The 23,181-nt window shown below is 39.7% G+C and overlaps 1 protein-coding gene across 8 annotated transcripts in view; it reads left to right on the top strand.

Annotated features, from left to right (window-relative positions):
- col14a1b (collagen, type XIV, alpha 1b) overlaps positions 1-23,181 on the top strand; it is a 175,294-nt gene that overhangs the window by 21,048 nt on the left and 131,065 nt on the right. For 7 of the 8 annotated variants that reach the window (XR_014909437.1, XM_085397007.1, XM_085397006.1 and 4 more), the window contains one exon: positions 1,721-1,804. The exons of the other annotated variant lie outside the window; for it this stretch is intronic. Coding sequence is in view for 6 of the 7 variants with exons in the window: in XM_085397007.1 (XP_085253133.1) it covers positions 1,721-1,804 (84 nt within the window). In the remaining variant the exon portion in view is untranslated. The remainder of the gene's footprint in view (positions 1-1,720; positions 1,805-23,181) is intronic. 8 annotated transcript variants of the gene reach the window in all.

The raw sequence follows: 23,181 nt of genomic DNA, 5'->3' as shown, positions 1-23,181 counted from the left end.
GTGGCTTGTTCTTTTAGGGAGAACAGGCTTTCTCCTGGGAACCCTTCCTGACAGGCCTTCACCTGTTCAGTCTTTTTCTAATTGCACTGTCATGAACATTTAACATGTTAACTGAGAACCTAAGAGTCTGACATGTAGCTCTTAGTTTCTCTGAGCATTTTGCAGTCTGACCTAGGGCTGGGCGATATAGCCTAAAATCCATATCGCGGTATAATTTGAAGCATCTGCGGCAACGATATATATCGTGATATACAGTGACTTGCAAAAGCCACTGTATTATTTTCTTCTGTATAACATATTTACACACTAAAAGGCACACTTAAAATCCTTGAATTTTCTCTAAATGCATCTTATAATCCGGTTCACCTTATGTATGAATTCTGGTTGTGGTCACTGACCTCGAACCGATTTTATGTGGTACACGGCGCACAGAAATCTGTCAAAAAATGTTTTAGTGTGACTTTGGTAAGCTATGAAGGCGCACCGCTTGATGGATTGTTGGAGCATTACTGCTGCCGTAGTCAGGAGCCTCGCGGAGTAATCTGGGTCCAAAACTCCGTCGACTTGAGGTCCCAAAGTCAAACGAACACTGCAGCATCACTGAGAGTTAAAAACTGTCTAAATTCTTTCATCTTTGATAAAATGATCAGTGTTGCTGCTTTACCAGGTGTAACAATTAAGTTTAACATCCAGGCATCCATGAAAACAGAATTTATTACATTCAATGGAGTTAGAAGTTAGCAGGAAGTAAGCGGAAGTTAGCTCGCTAGCTTCCTGCTAAACATGATATAGCATGTTCTGACTGAGAGATTTCTGAAAAAATTCAAACATACAGCTCTGCTGTCACTTCCAACATAAATGAAGACAGAAAACTAAACAGCAGTGACGTTTGCAGGGTTACTGAAGTTGGACTAGCTGGTATATAATGATGTGCTACGTGATCGCTAGCAAAACAGCTATGTTAGCATAACATTAGCACAGTGAAGCTGGAGGATGAATGCTAACTTTTTTCCACTCGATAAAAGTTAACGTGAGGGTTCCTGATGGTTAGGGACAAATGCAATCGCATGGCAGGATGCTGTAAACGGACCAAACTTCAGTCAGGAGAACAACTGAGATAATCCATCCACAATACGAAGTTAGTCATTAACATACTGCAACAACATGGGAATAGAGCAGCTGTGAGAGAATTCAGCATTAATGAATCAATGGTAGGGAAGTGGAGGAAGCGCAGGTTTTGGCTTTCCCCATATTCCCAAAGTGCTTCGTCTCTTTGCTATTACTGTCGCCGGCATAATTTGCAGTTGTTTGCAGCCGCTGCAATGCTTTCGACCAAAACAGGCGGAGCTTGATGATGACACCATCAACATGCGCTATCGCGGTAGAGCGTTATAGTCAAAATCTCTACTGTTGGCCAAATTTATACCGTTTCTAACGCCCACCCCTAGTCTGACCTTTGGTTGAATGTAATAGAATGCCCACGCCTGAGGAATCACGCAGCTGGATGCTCCAGACAAGCAAACCTCTGCTTTTATAGAGGAACTCACACCTGCTGATTATCAGACAAACGCTTGAATTTGAATGACTGGCTGCTGCGAAGGTTGTGTGTATTATTTAACACATGTTGTCATATGTCGATGCACACATCGAGTCCTAGGCTTCTTCCAGTGTCCTACCATTCGTTAATGTTGTTTTTTGCATCATGTGTTATATCTTCCAGCTCAGCAATCAGCTGTTGAAATGGCTCCATCCCAAGGGAGAAAAAACGGCAGCGTCACACAGGAGAACAATGAGATCTCAGAAGGTAAGATCTTCAACAGGGAGACGGGAGATGATCCAGGTGAACAGACACAATGAAATGATAAAGATACAGCCGTCTGCTGAAAGTCTCGAGTTGTCTGGATTCAAGACCAGTATGGTGCAGTGACAGAAGATGATTTGCTGAAATACCGTTACAGGAAGACAACCTGCTGTTCCTCAAGAACAAGTTTGAAGAAGAGCAATTTTCAAAGTATCTTGTAACACATTCAGGATCAAGATTTCATATCAATGGAAGATGTCGTCGCCGACCTTTTATGTCACAGCTGCTCTTCTTCTGGCAGTTTTAAACAGATGCCATGCAGGAAGCTTTCGTTTTAGTAGCTGGAGATTTTGAAAGAGAAGAAAAAAACGACTGACACAAAAGCAGGTAAGTGTGAAGCTGCAGGGCTCTGATTTTTGCCACAATGGTGGTGCGGCTGAGTCACCGACTAAATCCTGATCCGTCCGTTCGTTTCAACAACACCGCCGTTTCACGATGTGTCAAGATTACTGTTCTGTGAATGTAATACTTCTGCAAATTGCACAGTGATTGTCAGTGAGACATACCCAAGGAAATGGAGGGAAAGGAAATGAAATGGCACAAAAATGGGAATTTAAGCAAGAGCCTCCAACAAACAGGAAATGAATGGAGAGAGGAGTGCGGTAAACAAGCCAATTGTAATTTCTGGTAAGTGGCGCATGCTGAGGCAAACAATCAGATGCCACAAAAAGGAAAAAAAATCTTTAATCTCTTTACGTCCTGCAAAATGCAGGAAAACTCAGTTTTGTTTGAGCTGTAATTCACATTTCTACCTCAGAAAAATTGAACTCAGAACTGTTCTTCAAATCTTTTTCTCATTTTAAAGATGTGTTTTTGTATTCCTGTTGTATTGTGATGAAATAATGAGTATTTTTTATTTTACTATGAAGTGGACAAAATATAATAGGACTGCAAAATTGGAAAAAGTCTGCACACTAGTTGGATCAAATGTAAGACAAAGCTTTGATTCAGTTTTGCAGACATTTGCCTCTCTCTCTCTCTCTCTCTCTCTCTCTCTCTCTCTCTCTCTCTCTCTCTCTATATATATATATATATATATATATATATATATATATATATATATATATATATATATATATATATATATATATATATATATATATATATATATATATATAAAAATAAAAAATTTTATATGGATGTGTGAACGCTCCTAAACAACAGATGGAATAAACCTATCGTCAGTGTAACTGGCTGAGCATTGTTCTTTAAATCCTGCAGGATCATTCCTTTGCTGTGACCTGATATTTTGCTGTGTTCCTTTGCAGCTTTTCAAAATGTGATGTGAACACTTGTGTGATTGGTTTTGTGTTTTGAAGACCAGAACTGATGGAATGATGTCAATGATGGTGGGGTGAGACTTGTGGCAGCCGGTTAGACACCAGTTTAAAACCCAAATTACAGCTTTTGCTTTCAGAGTTGTAACAATGGAGAAAAACACTTGACATTTCTTTCTTTCTTTCTTTCTTTATGAACAGCTAAATCTATGCTTAACCACTTTGTGCATTTTATCTTTGTCACGTTTTTTTGGAGCAGGTAAAATTGAATCTGTACAAAAAAACGAAAAAATATTTTGCAACGAGCTCCAACTTTATCACTTCATCCTTTTCCATGAATTCTTCAGTAGGACTTTTTATTCCCCCCTCTAATCTGTCAGGCCTCTGGAGGACAGCTTTGCTGAACTGTTTGTTGTTGTTTTTTGTCTAAAGTTGAATGCAGTTCTTGGCTTTCTCGTCTTGCAGCTCATGTTGTTTGCAAGGATGTAAGATCTGATCCTGGTCGTCACAGAGTGAAAGAATGATCCTGGTGATATCTTTGGGGGACATTAACTACAAGTAAATATAGAAGTGTCATACGCCCGAGTTTAGTACCACAGAATTAAGAGCTCCGTGTTATTAAGGGTTTACAGCCAGCATTGTTGTGGTTTGTTTGTTGGTTTGTTACAGACCATGAAAAGAGGAAAAGGTGTTAAAACTGTAGCTTACAGCGGCGCTGTTATGCCAATTTCCGTTTTATAGTGTGATTCTTGGACTGTGCTCAGCATGATTGGCACAATACTGGTTTATCTCATACGAGCCCTCCCAGTTCATCCTCTACCTGAGACCGCTGTTCTTACACCCTGAGCTGTAGCTGATGTGGAACGAGAGCGCATAGCTGCTGTCTGTGTAATGACCACTCAGTGAGTCTTCATCCAAACTGTGCTCAGGGTCAGATTTGTTGTTTTGCTGTGAACTGTGATGGATTGTGAGTCGGATGAGCTGTTACACGCAAAAGTGTCATATTTATGCTGTAAATGAAACCACTGAGGTTATTGGGACATGTAGGCTCAAATCAGTGAGGACAGCTGCGTCAACACTTGGACAGCACGCTGGTTAAAATGATCGTGTGATGCAAATTTGCCTGATGCAAAGCGTGAGGGCCCTTGTTGCATGGCAGGTGACTTGAAGTGGATGCTGGACTTTGCAGACACTGACTTGTCCTGTTCAGTGAGCGATACGTGGAGATGGTGAGGAACAAAGGTGTTAAGTACAGCCAACAAATCGCTTTTCTCTGATTGTTCATTTTCTTCTTTCTGCATCTGTCATGTTGCCAGTTTGAATTTTCACCTCATCCTTATGTTAAAATAAGATGGGATAAAAGAGTTACTGTAATTCATACGGTGTTTTGGAAAATGTGTCGCATTATTCCACGAGTAGTCGGGTTGATGCAGGTTCTCGTTTGTGTGTCTTTGGCTTTACTATTTTTCTTTCTGTATCTCACCTACGACCTTTCCCTTTGTCAGGCTGTCTCCTGCAGTTTACCATCAGTAGAAGCTCTCAGTGGAGGAGGCAGGCCGTTAGTATAAGAGTGAGAGTGAGGTGGGAGTAAGTAGAGTAAGAGTCGATGGTGTTTGTCAAAGATGCCATGGTGCAGCATGTCAAATGTCCTCGGGTTCGGCAAGAGGAGGAACCGTTTGGGTCATTAAAGGAAAGGAAGAGGAAAGAAGGTGACTGAGCTTCAGTTATGGACTCAGTCTGCTCAAATGAAGTTACTTACAGTTTTGCAACTACAAAATTAACCAAGCGATTGTAGTGAAGAGCGAACTGAGCTGATCGAGATGATCTGTGTTCTAATCCTCACCTATGGTCACTGAGAAAATGAGGTCACAGGTACCAGCGTCAAATATGAGTCTGTGGAGGCCCAGAGTGAGGCTGAGAACAAAGGTGCTGAACCAGCTGCAGTGGTTCAGGCATCTGATGTCCTGGGTGCTTCCCAATGGAGACCCAGCGTTGCACGTTGCTGAGGGAGCTGTGTCCTGTCAACCTGGGAACACCACAGAATTCCCTGTAAGAAACTGAAAAACATTGCTTAACCTCCTTCAACACAGCTTCAGATAGATGGAAGAAATGCGGTCTGAGTGATGTGTCACAATTTATGCCCAAAAGGATCAAGACATTTGCATTGGTCTGTGCACGAATCTAAACTTGGTTCCTGTCCTCTGACCTTTGTTGTTGGCACTTTGACTTATCGGTTACTTTGTTTTCAGTTGCTTGTTACTTTCACTCGCTTGTTAGGTTAGACGCAGAGACTCCTCGGTTAGGTTTAGGAAAAAGATCGCAGTAACCTGTGAGTTTAAAACTCAGAGTAGCAGAAAACAGGCAGAAAAGTCCAAATGCGTCTGGTTTATGTGTAAACGAAATGCTAACAATCATTCTGACCTTTTAAATCTGACTTAATGAGTCACTTATCACAATTAAATCAATTAAAAGACATTTTTATGCTGACAGAAGCTTAAGCATTAAGTGCACCCTGGCCGTTTTGTCTGTTTATGTATGCTTACTAAGAGCTGCAAGCCCAACTCATGAATACAAACACTTAAAAACCAACTCTACATTTATATGCCATCAGTCTTTATGCTCATTTGATCATTTGTAATGGTTGGGTTTGTTTTTTTCTGGTAATGAGTGAGAATTCAAATAAACCTGCAGTACTGCTGCAGTGAAACACACTTCCCCCAAAAACTTCTCCATGTAAATGTCCTGTATTTGTATAGCGCTTTTCTAGTCCTTAAGGACCCCAAAGCGCTTTACACATGCAGTCATCCACCCATTCACACACACATTCACACACTGATGGCAGCTACATTGTAGCCACAGCCGCCCTGGGGCGCACTGACAGAGGCGCCTCCTTAGTCCTCCGTCACTCTCACCTCTTTTAATCAGTTCTCTGATTTAAGTCTAAATTTCTGCACAAGTCGCAGCAGAAATGAGCAAATTAACCTGATCGTTCTTTCTCTTCTAGCACAGTCACTGTCACAGTTTCATGTTTTAGTGCAGTTTAAGGTTGCTGGGAGCCGTAAATTTATTACTTCTGAATATATTTTTCCAAGTTTTTTAATAAGAGCTCTGCTTTATCTCTTAAAACCAAAATGTCTGAGCTGGTGGAAATGTTTGTTTTTGTCTTCTGTGTCGATTTAAATTTCTCAGTATTTTTATGGTTGATCGTCTCTGTGAAATGGCATATCTGCTGACTGCGAGGCGTCTTTCATAGTCAATAGATTCTGCTAATACGCCTAATATAACTGACATTTGTGTGTCTTCCTGGTGAAGTGCCCTCAGTGCTGATCCTATCTAGTCTGCTTTTTATCAAACTGTGTCGTGAGCTGGGTAGCTTCTCCGCACCTTTTTAATTTAGTTCCTTATATTTTTTGTTATATGATCAAACTCAGCTATGTTCCAGGCAGATCAACAATTCAGTGTCAAAGTCATCAGCTCCACATCCACCTGGCAAACTTCATTATTTAACTTGCTTTACCCCAGCCACAGTCACTAAACATCTGCAAGCCAACTGGCAACCCACTTCCACTCCAGCTCCTTCTTTCTGTGCTATTAACAACTGAAACAACGCCATGTCTGTTCTCACTGGTTCTCTGTGGGGGTCTTGTTGCTGGTCCTCAGCCTTTGCATGTATGGACATGGAAGGATGAGGTGGTGGGGGTCGGGGTTGGAGGTGGTCGCACCCTTTGGTTCAGTGCTTGTCTAACAGACGTACTTGACCCATACAGACCCACATTTAAATGCTGATTGTTTGAATGTTCATGTAATTCTTCTGATTTATTTTTGATTATTTTATTAATTATTTAATGCCAAAGGACTTTTTATAGCGTCTTTAGTTCATAGAAAAGATGGGATAGTGAGGATGCTTTCAGAATTAGTAGGTATTTATCAATTGAATTCATTCAACGTGCACTAAAACATAAATTAATATTTGTTGTATTTTTCAAGGTGCTTGGCAGGTAAGTCGTTCATCATCTTGGAGAGCGTACGTCAGTGCTTCTGTGGGTTTAGTCTGTCTCCGTGTCTTCATGTAGTTCCAGACTCCATGATGTTGAGATCAGTGCTCTGTGGGGGCCAGACCATCTGTTGCAGGGCTTCCTGTTGTTTTTGTCACTGCAAGTTTGTTTTCCTGCTGCAGAATAAATTTGTACCGGTTAGATGCTTTCTTCTGGTGCTGCAAAACAAATAAACCATAAATCTGAAATGCCGAACATTCAGAGTAAATATTCATAATTAGCCTGTGCGTGTGGCGTTTTGTGGAGTAGTTTGTTTGTGTACATGGACAGGATGTGGCCTGTATCATTTGCGTCTTGTTGCATGTGTCACAGCAATATTTGATGCTGAGAGACAACAGTCTTTTTTTTTTTTTTAAAGGACCGATTTTCACATTTTGGTGTAGGACAGGTGGAGTAATTCACGAGTACACCAGCCTGCATGATGAAAAATCAGGCTTAGCCAGTGCAACTGAACGTGACACTAAGTGGAGCCTTTACAAGCATCTATGTGTGACGAGCTGGAAGCAGAAGGAGTGCTCAGTTTCACTATTGTAAGACAGACAGACACACACACACACACACACACACACACACACACACACACACACACACACACACACACACACACACACAGTATTTGATGCTCTTGGAGTAGGAACATGTTGCCCGTTAACGCATCTGTACCTGGATTTACTTGGATTTTGTAGAATCAGTCGTGTGTTTGTGTATCTCAGGTGTGTGTTGGGTTTGAGTGTGCGTCATCTGCTCTAACTCGCGGTGGGTGGATGTGGGTGAGGGTGGGGGTTGTGTGGGTAGAGAAGAGCCAAACGCTGATTAAAAACACTGAGCTTTTTATACGACTCCAAATCACAAACAACTTCTTCACCCCCTCCCTCCAAACTCTCACACAATCCTTGAAAACTCCACAATCATCACCTCCACCTCTCCTTTTCATCAGCCCTCCACTTTCTCTTTGCCGAGTGCTATCTCTGGTGGAGCAGTTATTTCTCTCTCATCTCTTTTTCTCATTACTCTGTTCGATTTCTGGTACTTTGCCACTTTTTGGCTTTTTTTTTCTCTTTGTCCCCTCCCTATTGTCCTTAACCACCCTGTTCTTCACTTTATATCTGAACTATGACCCTTCATCATCACTGTACCTATTAAGAATCCCTCCTTTACAGACCTGAAACCCACACCTGTAGTCTCTTTTGCTTGTTTGTGCCTGGTGGCCATGTTTTTACATTCAGAAGCTGAAAACATGGAGGATTTGTTTGCTTCTTTCTGACTGCTGTAATCAATACTGCATAGATATGTATGCTCCCTCTGGTAATTAGAATAAAACCTGCAGATCATATTCTCAGCGTACGTATATGGCGACTTCATTTTCCTGGACTTGTCTGAAATGTGTGTCCTCTTTTATTACAGTTTGTCTTCCTCTCTTTTCACCCGTCTCGGCACCATTGTTGTTTCCTTCCACCCTTTTCTCCCTCTTTCCCCCAGCTTCACCTCTCTCTCTCTCGTTCTGCTTTTCCATGCTCACAGCTGATGCTCTCCTCCTTGCCCACACTTGCTGAATACCTCAGCTATAGCCTCACAGGCCTGTTCTTGGGCTCCTGCCTTGCTGCTGATGAGACCTTTAACAGCTGTCTGCTTGCAAGGCTGTCAGTCTGAAGCTTTGGCTGCTTGTTCATCTGCTGGTGTTGTTTTGTAGGTCTTCTCGTCTTCACGCTTGGCTCCGCACGGGTCCCCTAGGTGGTCACAGAACATGTCTTACTTCCTTCTAAGACTGGCAGGCTCTACATGTCTTAGAGGAAAATCGAAAGCTTCAGTATTTCAGCCCTGTAAACCTCAGCGGTTGTCTTAAAGAGTTTGCAGCTGGTCTTTGACAGAAGGTGGTGGTTTTAATTAACTTCACGGCAGATACAATTATAACAGCGGTTACTAAGAAAACACTTCCTGAAGCACGGCATCCTTCTCTGATGTTCACACATCTGATTCAGATAATAATAATAATAATAATAATACTGAGCAAACCCCAGCAGATATCTGATGCATATAAAATACACAGCCACTGTACAATTGTTATGAATGGAGAAACTGGCTGTAGGGACCCACTACAGCTCTTATTTCATGTTATTCTTTTAAACTAGGCTGTAAATATCTTTTTCTGAGTGACCCTCAGGTGGCCGTTTGAGGAACTGCAGCTTCTTTCCTGAAGGTTGCATATTAGGCTTAATTACGCTGAAGAAGGATAATTATAGAAATATCCTTTAAGAGTGAGTTATTATAGTATGGTCCTCATTTCAAGCCTTCCTAGGAGACGGGGTTGTTTAGTATTGATGGATTTTTTTCCTCTGTATCTTGCTGCCATCGCAGGTTTGTATGAAGGTGATATCCAGCTCTTTTATGCTCGTCAGTAAAAGCGCTCTCACTTTAGAGAAAGCCTCCAGCTATGCACCTTTTTAAAGACACTGAGAATTAATAGAAATAATCCTCAGTCTCTCCTCTGCATGTGCAGTGTGTTAGGAAAGCCTTTTTAGAGTACAGCCCGGTGAGAAAACGCTGCGTTGGCTTTGAGTCTGTTTTTATCAGCTTGACCTGCAACAGTTTGTCGGCTTGCCGAGTTTATATTTCAGCATCTCTGAGTGTCTGAGCTTCCAGGTAATTCCAGCTCATCAGATAAATGTTTTGTGTGCGTTTAACTCTCGTCTCATCCGCCCTCCATCGTGTGATGGATGTGGAGTGTAATCTGACACGACCGCGCTATAACTCATCGGATCTGTTGCTTCGATGTCAGAGCGCCCAGGTGGCACCCACAGGTGTCCCTGCAGGTCGGCACATACATTTCACTTTCCTCTTCGTTGCTCTTATAATGCTCTGCAGTATGAGTATTCTACTAATAAAAATAAAACTGTGTTTAAAACATTTTGTAATGATCCCTGTAACGTCTGCTCTTCGTTGCCTGATCCTTGTTGTTCCCCGATGATTTTTCGGATGCAGCTCAGCCGTCCACCGTGCAGCAGCAGCATTTAGGTTAATAACCTCACATAAGACCTGAGTGGCACATCAGACGGTTTAAATAATTAATGAAGTTACTGCTGCTGTGCATTTATTACACGTAGCCTGCGTCTCAGTATGAAGACGTATCTGCAAATGGTGCTACTTTGTGACGGCTGCGTCCACTTTCTGTTCGGTCGGTGTAAATCTGAAGAGGAGTGAAGAGTTTGGTGAAGCACTGCCTCTCACAATAATCCAGATGCTTTAATGAACTCAGCTCTACTTTATATTCCTGACAGTTGAATTTATTGATTCACTTGGTTTTTTTTTTTTTTGTCTTTTCTTCACTTTAAGTGCTGAAAAAAACAAAGAAAATACAGACGGATCAGTATCTGCAGTGAATCCAGTCAAATACTGTCAGTTCTGATGGCTTTCCAGGGACAGCTCAGTAGGTAGAGTGCTGGCCCCATGATAGGAAGGTCGGTGGTTTGAATCCACTGACCTGAGGTACCCCTGAGCAAGGTACCGTCCCTACACAGTGCTGCCCACTGCTTCACTGAGTGAATGGGTTAAATGCAGAGAGGAGTCTCCCCACAGGACTCAATAAAGTATTCTTTCTTTCTTTGAGGAGAAAAACTATCTGCAAACACACATTTTTATTATTATTTTATTTACGAGTTATGTTATTAATTCAGAGGTGTTATTTTGTGAAAGGTGTGATTACGGTTTGATCGCGTGGTTTCAGTCTCTTTGCGGCCAAAAAGAGTGTTAAACTTTAGTTGGTGCTGTGTGTCGCTGTGACCGGCTCTTGTAGTGACTTCCACGCTTGGCCTGCAGCCACCTTTAGGGTGGTTATTAAAAGATTTATTACAGCGATGTCCCAGTAACCCCGAGGAGCACAGATTGTGACAAAACCGATGTCATAGTTCAAACAATATAAGAAACTGAATCCAGGGTCCGTGGGTGAGGACGCCGTTTGTGTTCCAGTAATAATGTGTTTATGGAGGGGAGAACACTATACGTGGTTTAATCTATAAGCCACAGCACGTATATTTTTAAGAACCTGTTGTTGTTGGTTACATTATAACTAAAAGGTCTCGCTTTTTTCTTTTAATATAATATAAAAATGAGAATGACCATGTTCTTACGTTTTCAGCTTTGCAAGTCCTGTAACGCAGCCACTTGGACGCTTGCTTTTCCTCTGACCACCAGACTCGGGCACATTTTTTAGAAACTCCTGTAGATAATTACGGGTGCGCGTTAGCCGTGAAACATCTGTGATAGGTGGCTGCCTGCTGAAAACTGTATGCACATGTCTCACCTTTATCTCACCTGCAGCAGGACAAGTTTTTATGTTGAGGCTCGTCTCCTGTCGAAACTACCAGGAGGCAGTTACAGGTGTGACAGTAAAAGTACTTCTGAGGACACACAGACAATTAAGCTTTAAGGCACTGATTGAGGGAGCAATGCAGGAGTGTCAACAGCGGCCTCGAAACACCTCGGCGCTGTGAACTGTGCGTTGGTGTCTATCACCAGTCTGACAAAACGGCACTCTTTTACTAAAGTGACCAAAACTGAGAACAACCAAACTGTGACATCTGACAGTTAACATAGTTCACGCTGCCACTTCTGCAGCTGCCAGTCAGACTTTGCCTGAACATGTGAAAAAGGAACACATGTCACATGCTGATAATAACATTCTATTGTGAGGCGTGTGCGCGCTCTCTTTTTGCTGTCCAAGTCGCCTTTTCTGTTTGCTCGCAGAACAAACGGGCTGCACAAACACAGGTACAGTCTTGACACACGCCCAGAGATTTCTTTTGAAGAATGGATAAACAGTAGGACTCGTGCCAGTTGCCATGGCACAGTTTATTGTCTGAAGGCCCATATGTTGGCTGCTGGTTGTTAGTTCTTTGCATCATTCTGGGATGGAGAGTTTGTGCTTTTAATTTAGTGAATTTCAGACAACTTACACTCTAGATGCTTTAAAGAAAACCAAACTGGTTCAAGCGTGTCTGTGCATTGACTTCTGCGTTTTAGCTGTGCTTTTAGATTTTGGCAACAAAGTAACTGCATGAAACTATACTGAGCTCTGTCTTTATTATATCAGCCTTATATCCTGATACACTATCTCACTCAATTGGAATCCAAATTATTCACATCCATGGTTCAGTGATCCAGCTGAATGAGCACACACTGCCAGGATTTGTCTGAAGACTGTCAGTCTGACTTACATCACTGTCTTGTTGCTTTAGTCTACTCACCTGTCCACAGAATAGTGGCAGGAAGGTGTGTGTGTGTGTGTGTGTGTGTGTGTGTGTGTGTGTGTGTGTGTGTGTGTGTGTGTGTGTGTGTGTGTGTGTGTGTGTGTGTGTGTGTGTGTGTGTGTGTGTGTGTGTGTGTGTGTGTGTGTCTGTGTGTGTGTGTGTGTGTGTTTTCCTGCATTCCTTATCTACAGTTTGTGAAGCTAATCTCCTGAAAGGACGGGAGATTAGCAGGAGGGCAAATACTGATTCAATAAACCATAAATCACACACACAGTGCTGCTTAGCTTTGTATAAGAAAATGACACCTTTTAACTTTTCTTTCATGCATGTAGCCATTAGTTCAGTTTGTTTCACTACATCTACACTGACCATCAAAATGAACTTGCAGAGACTTGAAAGTTTCTGCAGACGAATAATCTGCTTCAGTGTTAAGAAGGACATTAAAGTGTGTGCATCTTAAGCTAGGAGTCCTCACTAGGTAGCATGGCAGCGTAGCAGCTAGCACGCTCATGTCACAGTAAAGTGAGTCAAACCTCTCGGTCATCTGACTTTTCTACATGGAGTATTCATATTCTCCTTGTGCGTTGTAGGTTAACTGCTGATTCTAAAGCAGCTGAATACGGGGATGTAACTTAATGTATGTAAGTTAACTGTTTCCTGTAATGTAAAACATGATTTGTGTGTGTATAAGTGAGATATGATCTAAAGGTTCAGCTATAGTGCTGCTACACCTCTCCCACACTTCAGCCAGCTGAAAGCCTAGCTCATCTGAAATCACATTTTTGGACTTCTAAGTGATACAAACTGAATCTCCTCCAGTGTGTCAAAGCAACACTCCTTACCTCATTTCAGCTTGTTTCCACCTTAGGCCACCTGATTAGAACCAACTATCTCTAGAGACACTATCTCTACTTTGGTTCCTCTGGAGGTTTCTTCCTGTTAAAGGGAAGTTTTTCCTTCCCACTGTCACCAAAGCGCTTGCTCATAGGGGGTCATATGACTGTTGGGATTTTTATAAATAAAACTGAATAGTTTTCTTCTGAAACCATGGATGCTTCAAATCCCAGTGTAGCAGGACAGCAGTGTGCACAAGGAGAGATGTTTGAAGGGAAAATATGTCACAGTTAGAACAATTGTGTATTTGATACTAAAGCTCGTTAGTGCATCCATCTTCCACAAGCTTTCCTGCATACGACAGCAATGCTAACAAACCTGCACCACTTACAGAAATCTTGTGTTTGCTTTAAAAATTCAAGTTAAACCTGCATGCTGATAAATGGGGAATGTGGAAGATGCTTGGACAGCAGAATATTATCCTTCAGGAGGCAGATTGGGTGTTTTATTAAATGTGTAGTGCTTCTGTCCTGGCTCCACGTCACCGTGTCCTTGAACAGGACACCCGACTTTAATGACTCATTATGGTTTGGCCAGTGCTTTACATGGTTCTGCAGCGTCCCTGAAATAAGTGCGTATGTCTGCACCAATGCAGCCAATTACATTTTAATGCTGTTCATAATTTTTCCCGTCTAAATTTTCTGTCTGACTTCATGTCAGTTTTTGTAATAGGATCAGTTCTAAATGTATATTTAATGGCATCACTGAATCTGTTTACCTCTACCCAGTTATTCCTCAGTTATTCCAAATACTTTACTCCTTTTCTAACTGGACATTTCATATTTTGATTTCGTCTCAGAGACTTTGAACGTGTGGCATGGACCAGCTTGACCCATTTACTGAGGTGTAATTCCTGCCACGTTTGTTCGGCTGCAATAATTCGACGTTGTCACAAAAAGATGGACAGGAATTTTGACATCACATAGCACGGATGTCTGTGTGTCTGTGAAGGACAAAATAAAGAACGTGTGACAGAAAATTCAGTTAATGAATTGTGTACTTTTCTAACATGTATCGATCCAGCAGGGGTTGTATGAGCAGTATTTTCTCTAACATTCAGCTTTTCTGCTTATAATTAAGATTCATTATATTCAAATATATAATAAGGTGAAAGCAAGATTTCCTCCTTAATTTCTCCACTTCTGCCTGATTTTCAAGCTTTTTAAATTAAGATTGGAGACGTAATGAACCCATAGACCCATTTGTCTGGGTTCTGTTTCAAAGCCTTGTTTTTAGCATTTTGGCCTCTCTGTGGCTTTTTCAGGAGCCAGAACATATTTGAATGTGAGGCGGATGGGAAATGTGAGCAAGCCTGCAAGTTGCATCCATAAACAGTAACGATGTGTGTTTCGATATGGATCTGCACTGTTGCATTTGTCAATACTCTGACATGTTGATGTGGATTCGTTCATGTTTTTGTTTGATTTTGTTTCTGGGCACAGGCACAGAAAATCAGGCTGTAATGTTCCCCATCATAGTCGGATTTGGGAAAGCGTTCAGTGTTTTCAGTGTTGATGAATCTCTGGAAGCGTTTGTTCTTACTGAGGGGAGGGGTTACACGGAGTTATGAGGCGGGCGTACAGGGTCCAGTGAGTTGGTCATTTGGTCTGGGTGGGGCTTGTTATTTTACTCGCACGACTGCCTTACAGTCAGAAATGAGCAGCTTCCTGATTTAGATAAAAAGCTCAGATATGAGAATAACTAAAGCAAACAGGTCAGAAATATGTGATGGATTTCTTCCCTGTCGTTTATATACTCGTGCACTCAAAATATGTGTATGTGAGCAGAGTTTTAATCAAGATGATTCATCTCTTAAAGGTTGGAAAAATAAATGTTATTTTTCAGGTGATTTATCAGTTTTTACATCAGCATGTAGAAGGAGCCTCTCTGGATCTATAAAAGTGTAATCAGGGTGGAGACGTGGGGTTTGCAGGTGGGGAAGCCTAAGATCCTGTGTAGCAGTGCAGTGGGAGGAAATGAGTCACTTAGAATTGAGCTCCATAATCATTTCTGTGTTTTTATAATGGGGCTGAAATTGGCTGACCTGTGCTGTTGAAGTCCAGCTCTGTTTGTGGATTAATGCAGTCAGGGCTCATGTTACAAGAGAATTTTAACCCTTAGCCATTATAAACCTTTAGCCTTTATAAATGACTAATAATGGTAACAAACTTCTTCCAGAATCAAAGAAGCCGTACATTCCAGTTCAGAGTTATTTCAATGATGTCTTATAATGTATCTGCTGCTTCCCAGTACCTAACCTGGCAGTGATGATGGCTACCAGTCTGCTATGCCCCATAATACTACTAACTACCCAGTTTAGCCTGCATCTGCCCAGTAAAACCTTTAATTTTACAAAATAATTGAATTTCCCTGCATTCTGAGTCAGACTTGGAGACATCTTCAGCAAACATCGCACATCAGCGGATTAAAAAACCAGTTGGGACATTTCATGTAAGTTCAGCAAATTATATTTTTAAAAAGTTGAGTCTTGAACAGTCCTTAGTTTTTCTTATCTTCCTCTCTTATCCTCATCTTTCTCCATCTCTGCGAGTTCTTATCACATGTTAACCTTTGTTTTTCTTTCTATGTCAAAAGACACAGTTTGACAAATTGCACTGAAACAAAGAAAAACTTATTGAACAATCAAGGTGAGCCAGCCAGGCGTGCACCACTCCGGTTAGGCTTTGCAGTTTGACAGAGCTGTGATTGGCCCTCTGAAACAAAGGTTTAAAGCCTGTTAGGTATTCTGCATGTGATCATTAAAGTCCTTCTACTAGCTGCTTCAGTCTGATTTAAAACTAATATACAGTTATGCTATAGTAGGTTTCATGTGGGAATGTGTTCCATACGAGATAATTGCATAAATTCTAAACGCTGCACTGTACTTAAGGCTAAGTAATTATGCCACATGGGTGTAATTATTCTTATTTCCCTGTTGTTGTAAAACGTGTGCACGTGATTCATTAGCCATTAATAAGTCTGGAATTGGAGGCTGAGATAGCTTCAGCACACAGCGTCCTCCAACTGCATGAAGAGGACTCGCACAGCAGCTTTAACAACAACACAGTAATGTCAGTCTGCAGTGCCACAAATAAAGATGAATGATGAACCAGTACATCAAACGTGGAGGGCTCTAGGAAGGCCAGAGGAGAAGAGATGTTGATTTAGTGAAATTGGAAAGGGAGGGAGAGGGAGAGGAGGGTGGTGGTGATGTGGGTTCAGTGCAGATGAAGCTCCATCGCCTCCTATTTGACACTGTGACAACCTCATTTAGATCTGAGAGAGAAATGAAGGGACGCAGATGGAGGAACAAGGAGAAGGACCAGAGGACAGCTACATCACAGAGCCAGCTGCATGGAAATGCTTGGCGTGGGTTTTGACATCTGGTACTCTGAAAGAGGAAAACGAGGGAGCAAAAATCTTTGTCTGCACAGATTTGCCATAAAAGGCTGCGAGCTGAGAAACGGGCTTGTTTGTTTATTGTGTGGATGCTTTAAGCATCCACACTATTGTTTTCCTGTTTCTCTTTATTCTTTATTATTATTATTGTGTGGATGCCTTAATAGGCATCCACACTATTGAGATCCTGTTTCTCTTTCTTCTTTATTATTATTCCGGGTGTTTCCGTACACTTTTTGCCGTGGATCTACTTCCACAATTTTTGTGCTATTTTCACCGTTCAAACTCTAAACTGTTCTGCTCTTTCTGCTAATGCCGGCTATGACTTTTGGTGTTTATTACTATTATACTTTTTAAAATATTACACTTTTTTCCTTTAATTTGTCCCATTGAAATGAATGGGAAACTTCCACAATTCTGCTAAAACTTTCTTGTCTTTGAAACTTAACTACTGCCTCATACTTTCACCTAGAAACTTCATTCAAACTTTAAAATGTTCTCAAATGATTTGGCTATTCCTGTATGATTCAGCTTTTTCAGATCTTCTACCGTTTTAATCTTATCCCTCTTTGAGTTTTCAGTTGCAAAATTGTGATTTTTCAGAAAATACATGCGTTGCTATGGTTGCTATGCAATTAACTCAGAGGGGACAGTGAAACTGTTTGAATTTTCTCTTCATGTCCAAACAACTTCTTGCTACTCGCTCAATTTCCACTCAAGCCCCACAAATTATACACCAAAACGTAGGTATTTTTGCTGGCTTTCAGAAAATGTCACTATCATTGTTGTGGGACTCATAGATATTTTGCAAATCTCCTCAGAGTAACACAAAGTCAGAAAACTCTCCATATAAACTCAATGGAGAGTTTGTTCAAAATCACCGCTGGATTTCTCTAATGAGAGGCATTTTCAAATTGTCATATCTCCTTAACGAAGCGAAGTTAAGACATGAGGCTTGTCCCCGTATATGTTCAGACACTCCTGACGCTCACAATTCAAGAATTTCTTTCTCACCTATTACCGTTCTGAAATGAGTTGGACTTGTTTGAGGGTAGGAAATTTGTCCCTCGCTCAGATTTCATCAGATTTCAATCTCTGGAAATGAACCACTTTTTTCTCTCGTCATATCTTTTTGATGGATTTCCACAGAGCCCTGAAAATTTCCATGACTGTTCACCAAAGCCTGCTGTTTCTTACGGTGAAAGAATGATTTTGATGCTCCATATAGATTTAGAGTTACCAAAGGTTGTTTGAGCGCAAGTCAAGGCAGTTTTTGCTTCGCCTCTACTCAGTTACAGTGTATTACAAGTCATATATCTTTAAGAATTTATGTTTTATCTCTGAATTATGAAGACCTGAAGATTCCCCCATCTCTTCTGAATAAAACGATGCCTGAATGACCGTTCTAGCCTCTACGGTTAGGAAATTATGGCCATTTGTTCGAGGGGAATCCTGAATGTCAGAAATACACTGAAGAAAACTCACACCTCTCTCTGTGTCTGTGTGTGTAAGGGCTGACTACAGCAGGTGCAGCTAATTTAACTGACCTACATATACCAAGCCCAGACTCTCCACAGCTCCTGTTCCCTTTACTGTCTGTGTATGTGTGTCTGTGTATCAATATTTCTCCTATGTTTAGGTATTACTCCTCAATCATAGTATTTCTGCTAAAGCAAAGTACTTCTACTACATCTAAGTACTTTTGCCAAATCATAGTATTTCTGCTAAATCATAGTATTTCTGCCAATTCATAGTATTTTTGCAAAATCATGGTATTTGTGCAAAATCATGGTTTTGGGGCCAAATATTTCTGTTATTTTATAATATATGTGCTGAATATATTATATGTGCCAAATCATAGTATTTATCCCAAATTATAGTATTTATGCCAAATTACAGTATTTCTGCTAAAACGCAGAAATAGTACCTTTTAGCAGGAATTTCTACCAAAAGATAGTACTTCTGCTAAATCAGAGTATTTCTGCTAAACCAGAGTATTCCTGCCAAATCATAGTATTTGTACTGAAACATGGTACTTCTGCCCAATCATAGTATTTATACCCAATCATAGTATTTCTGCTAAATCATAGCATTTGTGCCAAATCATGGTATTTGTGCAAAAACATAGTATGTCTGCAAAACCATAGTATATCTCTTATGTTATAGTATTACTACTAAGGCATAGTATTTCTGCCAAATCATAGTATGTGTGCCAAATCGCAGTATTTATACCAAATCACAGTATTTGTGGTAAAACATAGTATTTCTGCCATATTGTGGTATTTGTGCAAGAACATTGAACTGTTATGTTATAGTATTACTACTAAGTCATAGTATTTCTGCATTGTTATAGTATTTGTACTAAAACGTAGTATCTCTGCCAAGTCATAGAATTACTGCAATTTCATAGTTTTTTTTAGGAAATCTGTTATGTTATAGTATTACTACTAAGTCATAGTATTTCTGCCAAATCACAGTATTTGTGCCAAAGCATCGTATTTGTATGGAGTCATAGTATTTCTTCTAAATCATAGTATTTCAATCAAATCTCAGTAGTTGTTGTTAAAACGCAGTATTATTGCCAAATCATAGTATTTGTACCCAATCATAGTATTTCTGCTAAATCATAGCATTTGTGCCAAATCATGGTATTTGTGCAAAATCATAGTATGTCTGCAAAACCATAGTATATCTTTTATGTCATAGTATTACTACTAAGGCATAGTATTTCTGCCAAATCATAGTATTTGTACTAAATCATAGTACTTGTGCCAAATCATAGTATTTGTTGAACATCATAGTATTGGAACCAAAACATAGTATTTGTCCCAAAGCATCGTATTTGTATGGAGTAATAGTATTTCTTCTAAATCATAGTATTTCAATCAAATCTCAGTAGTTGTGTTAAAATGCAGTATTATTGCCAAATCATAGTATTTGTACCCAATCATAGTATTTTTGCCAAATCGTGGTATTTGTGCCCAGTTAATAATTCTGTTATGTTATAGTATTACTACTAAGTCGTAGAATATCTGTTATGTTATAGTGTATCTGCGGAATATAGTATGTGTGCCAAATCGTAGTATTTACACCAAATCACAGTATTTTTGCTAAAACATAGTATTTCTGCCATATTGTGGTATTTGTGCAAGAACATTGAACTGTTATGTTATAGTATTACTACTAAGTCATAGTATTTCTGCGTTGTTATAGTATTTGTGCTAAAACGTAGTATCTCTGCCAAGTCATAGAATTAATGCAATTTCATAGTTTTTTTTTAGGAAATCTGTTATGTTATAGTATTACTACTAAGTCATAGTATTTCTGCCAAATCATAGTATTTGTACTAAATCATAGTACTTGTGCCAAATCATAGTATTTGTTGCACATCATAGTATTAGAACCAAAACATAGTATTTGTCCCAAAGTATCGTATTTGTATGGAGTAATAGTATTTCTTCTAAATCATAGTATTTCAATTAAATCTCAGTAGTTGTGTTAAAATGCAGTATTATTGCCAAATCATAGTATTTGTACCCAATCATAGTATTTTTGCCAAATCGTGGTATTTGTGCCCAAATAATAATTCTGTTATGTTATAGTATTACTACTAAGTTGTAGCATATCTGTTATGTTATAGTGTATCTGCGGAATATAGTATGTGTGCCAAATCATAGTATTTATACCAAATCACAGTATTTGTGCTAAAACATAGTATTTCTGCCATATTGTGGTATTTGTGCAAGAACATTGAACTGTTATGTTATAGTATTACTACTAAGTCATAGTATTTCTGCGTTGTTATAGTATTTGTGCTAAAACGTAGTATCTCTGCCAAGTCATAGAATTACTGCAATTTAATAGTTTTTTTTAGGAAATCTGTTATGTTATAGTATTACTACTCAGTCATAGTATTTCTGCCAAATCATAGTATTCGTGTGAATTTGTATACTGTAATATCACTGTATTATGTAGTGGCTAAGTAGGGGCGGTTTACTAAGTGCATCAGTGTAAATAGGTCATCTCTTGTGTTGGAGTGCCCTCTTGTGGCGCCTTTTGGGTAGTGCCTTAGTAAACGGGAACCCTGTAAAAAGTGGCATCAGACTGATTTGTAGTGGAGGAATTTGTTACCAGTTTTCTTAATCTTTAATCTGTATGCATGTTGTAATGCATACCCTGTTCTTAATCATAGAAACCACACCATATCACCTCTCCACATCCTCCTACTGTATGCCATACCTCCCTGTACCATCCATCTGACCGCAATAAACTCCACCTGTGGTAATCTAATCCCTGGATGTCAGCCTCTCCTTCTGACCGAGGATAGTTATAGTATTTGAGCCAAATCATAGTATTTGTGCTAAAACATAGTATTTCTTCCAAATCATAGTATAACTGCACAATAAAGGTTCTTGAGCCACATCAGTGTTTGTGCCAAATCTTAGTATTTCTTCTAAATCCTAGTAATTCTGCTCAATGATAGAATTTCTGCTATGCTTTAGTACTTTTTTCCTAGATTGTAGTACTTCTGCTAAGTCAAAGTATTTCATGTAAATCATAGTATTTCTACCAAGTCCCAATGTTTCTGCTAAATCATAAATAATGTTTTAGTACAAATTGTATGATTTGGTGGAACTTTCTGTGTTCCAGCACAAATGCTATGATTTGGCAGGAAAAAAATATTATTTAGTATAAATACTAAGTTTTAGCAGAAATGCTATGTTTAAACTTTAAAAAATTCTGCTATTTCTGCTGATGTGTGTTATGACTTTTGACCATTGAAATGAATGGAACACATTATCAATGTGGTCACTGATTTTGCATGATGGGCTGAGCTGTGCTTTACCTCAGTGAGATAAGCATCCGTTCTCAGACTGGGAGGCCTGGGTTCAAATCCAGCTTATGGCAACATTTCTTTCACTTAACAGTTAAACTTTTTTTAAACTCTTTTCAACACAAATTTCATTTTATTCACCCCTTTTCAGCAAAATTTTCAGTTTTTTTAACCCCTTTTCAGCACAAATCCAAACTTTATCAGCTCTTTTTCAGCAAAAACCTCTTTTCAGCAGAATTCTGCTCATTCAACTCTTTTCAGCAAAATTTTCAGTTTTTTCTGCTGTTTTCAGAAAAAACTCTTTTCAGCAGAATTCTGCTCATTCACCTCTTTTCAGCAGAAATTCTGCTGATGGAACTCTTTTCAGCAGAATTTTCACCTCTTTTTTTTGCCCAAATTCTGCTAGCACAATTGTCAATCTCTCCACCTTTACTTTGTGAGAAAGTGTTTGGCTCAGTGAGCTAAATAGCTGCCCTTTGATCAGGAGGGCCATGTTCGAATCCTGCTCAGGGCATCTTTTTTTTTTTTTTTTTTGTTTCAACTTTTTCAGCTTTTTTCAGCAGATATCTTCAGCCGTTAAGGCATCCACACTGCATTTTCGCAGGAAATGCAAATTTTTCTAGTTCTAGTTGCTTCCGTACACTTTTCGCCGTTAAACTACTTCCACAATTTTCAGCCGATTTTCACCGTTCAAATTTTAAACTATTCAGCTATTTTTGCTCTTTCCTGCTATGATTTTTGCTATTTTTAACTATTATACTTTTTAAAATATTCCACTTTTTTCCTTTAATTTGTCCCATTGAAATGAATGGGAAACTTCTGCAATTCTGCTAAAATTTGCTTGTTTTTGAAACTTAACTACTTCCTCATATTTTCACCTAGAACAACCATTCAAATTTTAAAATGTTCACAAATTATTGGGCTATTCAGGTATGATTCAGCTTTTTCAAATCTTCTACTGTTTTACTTTTATGCCTCTTAAAGTTTTGAGTTGCAAAATTGTGATTTTTCACAAAATACATGCGTTGTTATGGTTGCTATGCTCTTGGCTTCCAGTGTGTCACTGAAGGTTTTGCAGTCTTCTCTTCATGTCCGAACAACTTCCTGCTACTTGCTCAATTTTCACTCAACTTCCACAAATTATACATCAAAACGTAGGTATTTTTGCTGGCTTTCAGAAAATGTCACCATCATTGTTGTGGGATTTATAGAATTTTCGCAAATCTCCTCAGACCAACACAATGTCAGAAAACTCTCCATATAAAGTGAATGGAGAGCTTGTTCAAAATCACCGCTGGATTTCTGTAATGAGAGGCATATTCGAATCGTCATATCTCCTTAACGAAGCAAAGTTAAGACATGAGGCTTGTCCCCGAATATCTTCAGACACCCCTGACGCTCACAATTCAAGAATTTCTTTCTCACCTATTACAGTTCTGAAATGAGTTGGACTTGTTTGAGGGTAGGAAATTCGTCCTTCGCTCAGATTTCTTCAGATTTCAAACTGTGGAAATGAACCACTTTTTTCTCTCGTCATAACTTTTTGTTGGATTTCCACAGAGACCTGAAAATTTCCATGATTGTTCACCAAAGCCTGCTGTCTCTTACGGTGAAAGAA

The sequence above is a fragment of the Rhamphochromis longiceps genome, linkage group LG22 (genome assembly GCF_057381845.1).
Source record: "Rhamphochromis longiceps isolate RC_006_pf linkage group LG22, R_longiceps_female_GT1.1, whole genome shotgun sequence".
In the NCBI taxonomy this organism is placed as follows: domain Eukaryota; kingdom Metazoa; phylum Chordata; class Actinopteri; order Cichliformes; family Cichlidae; genus Rhamphochromis; species Rhamphochromis longiceps.
The sequence above is the reverse complement of the archived record's forward strand: the minus strand, read 5'-3'. Positions and strand labels throughout refer to the sequence as shown.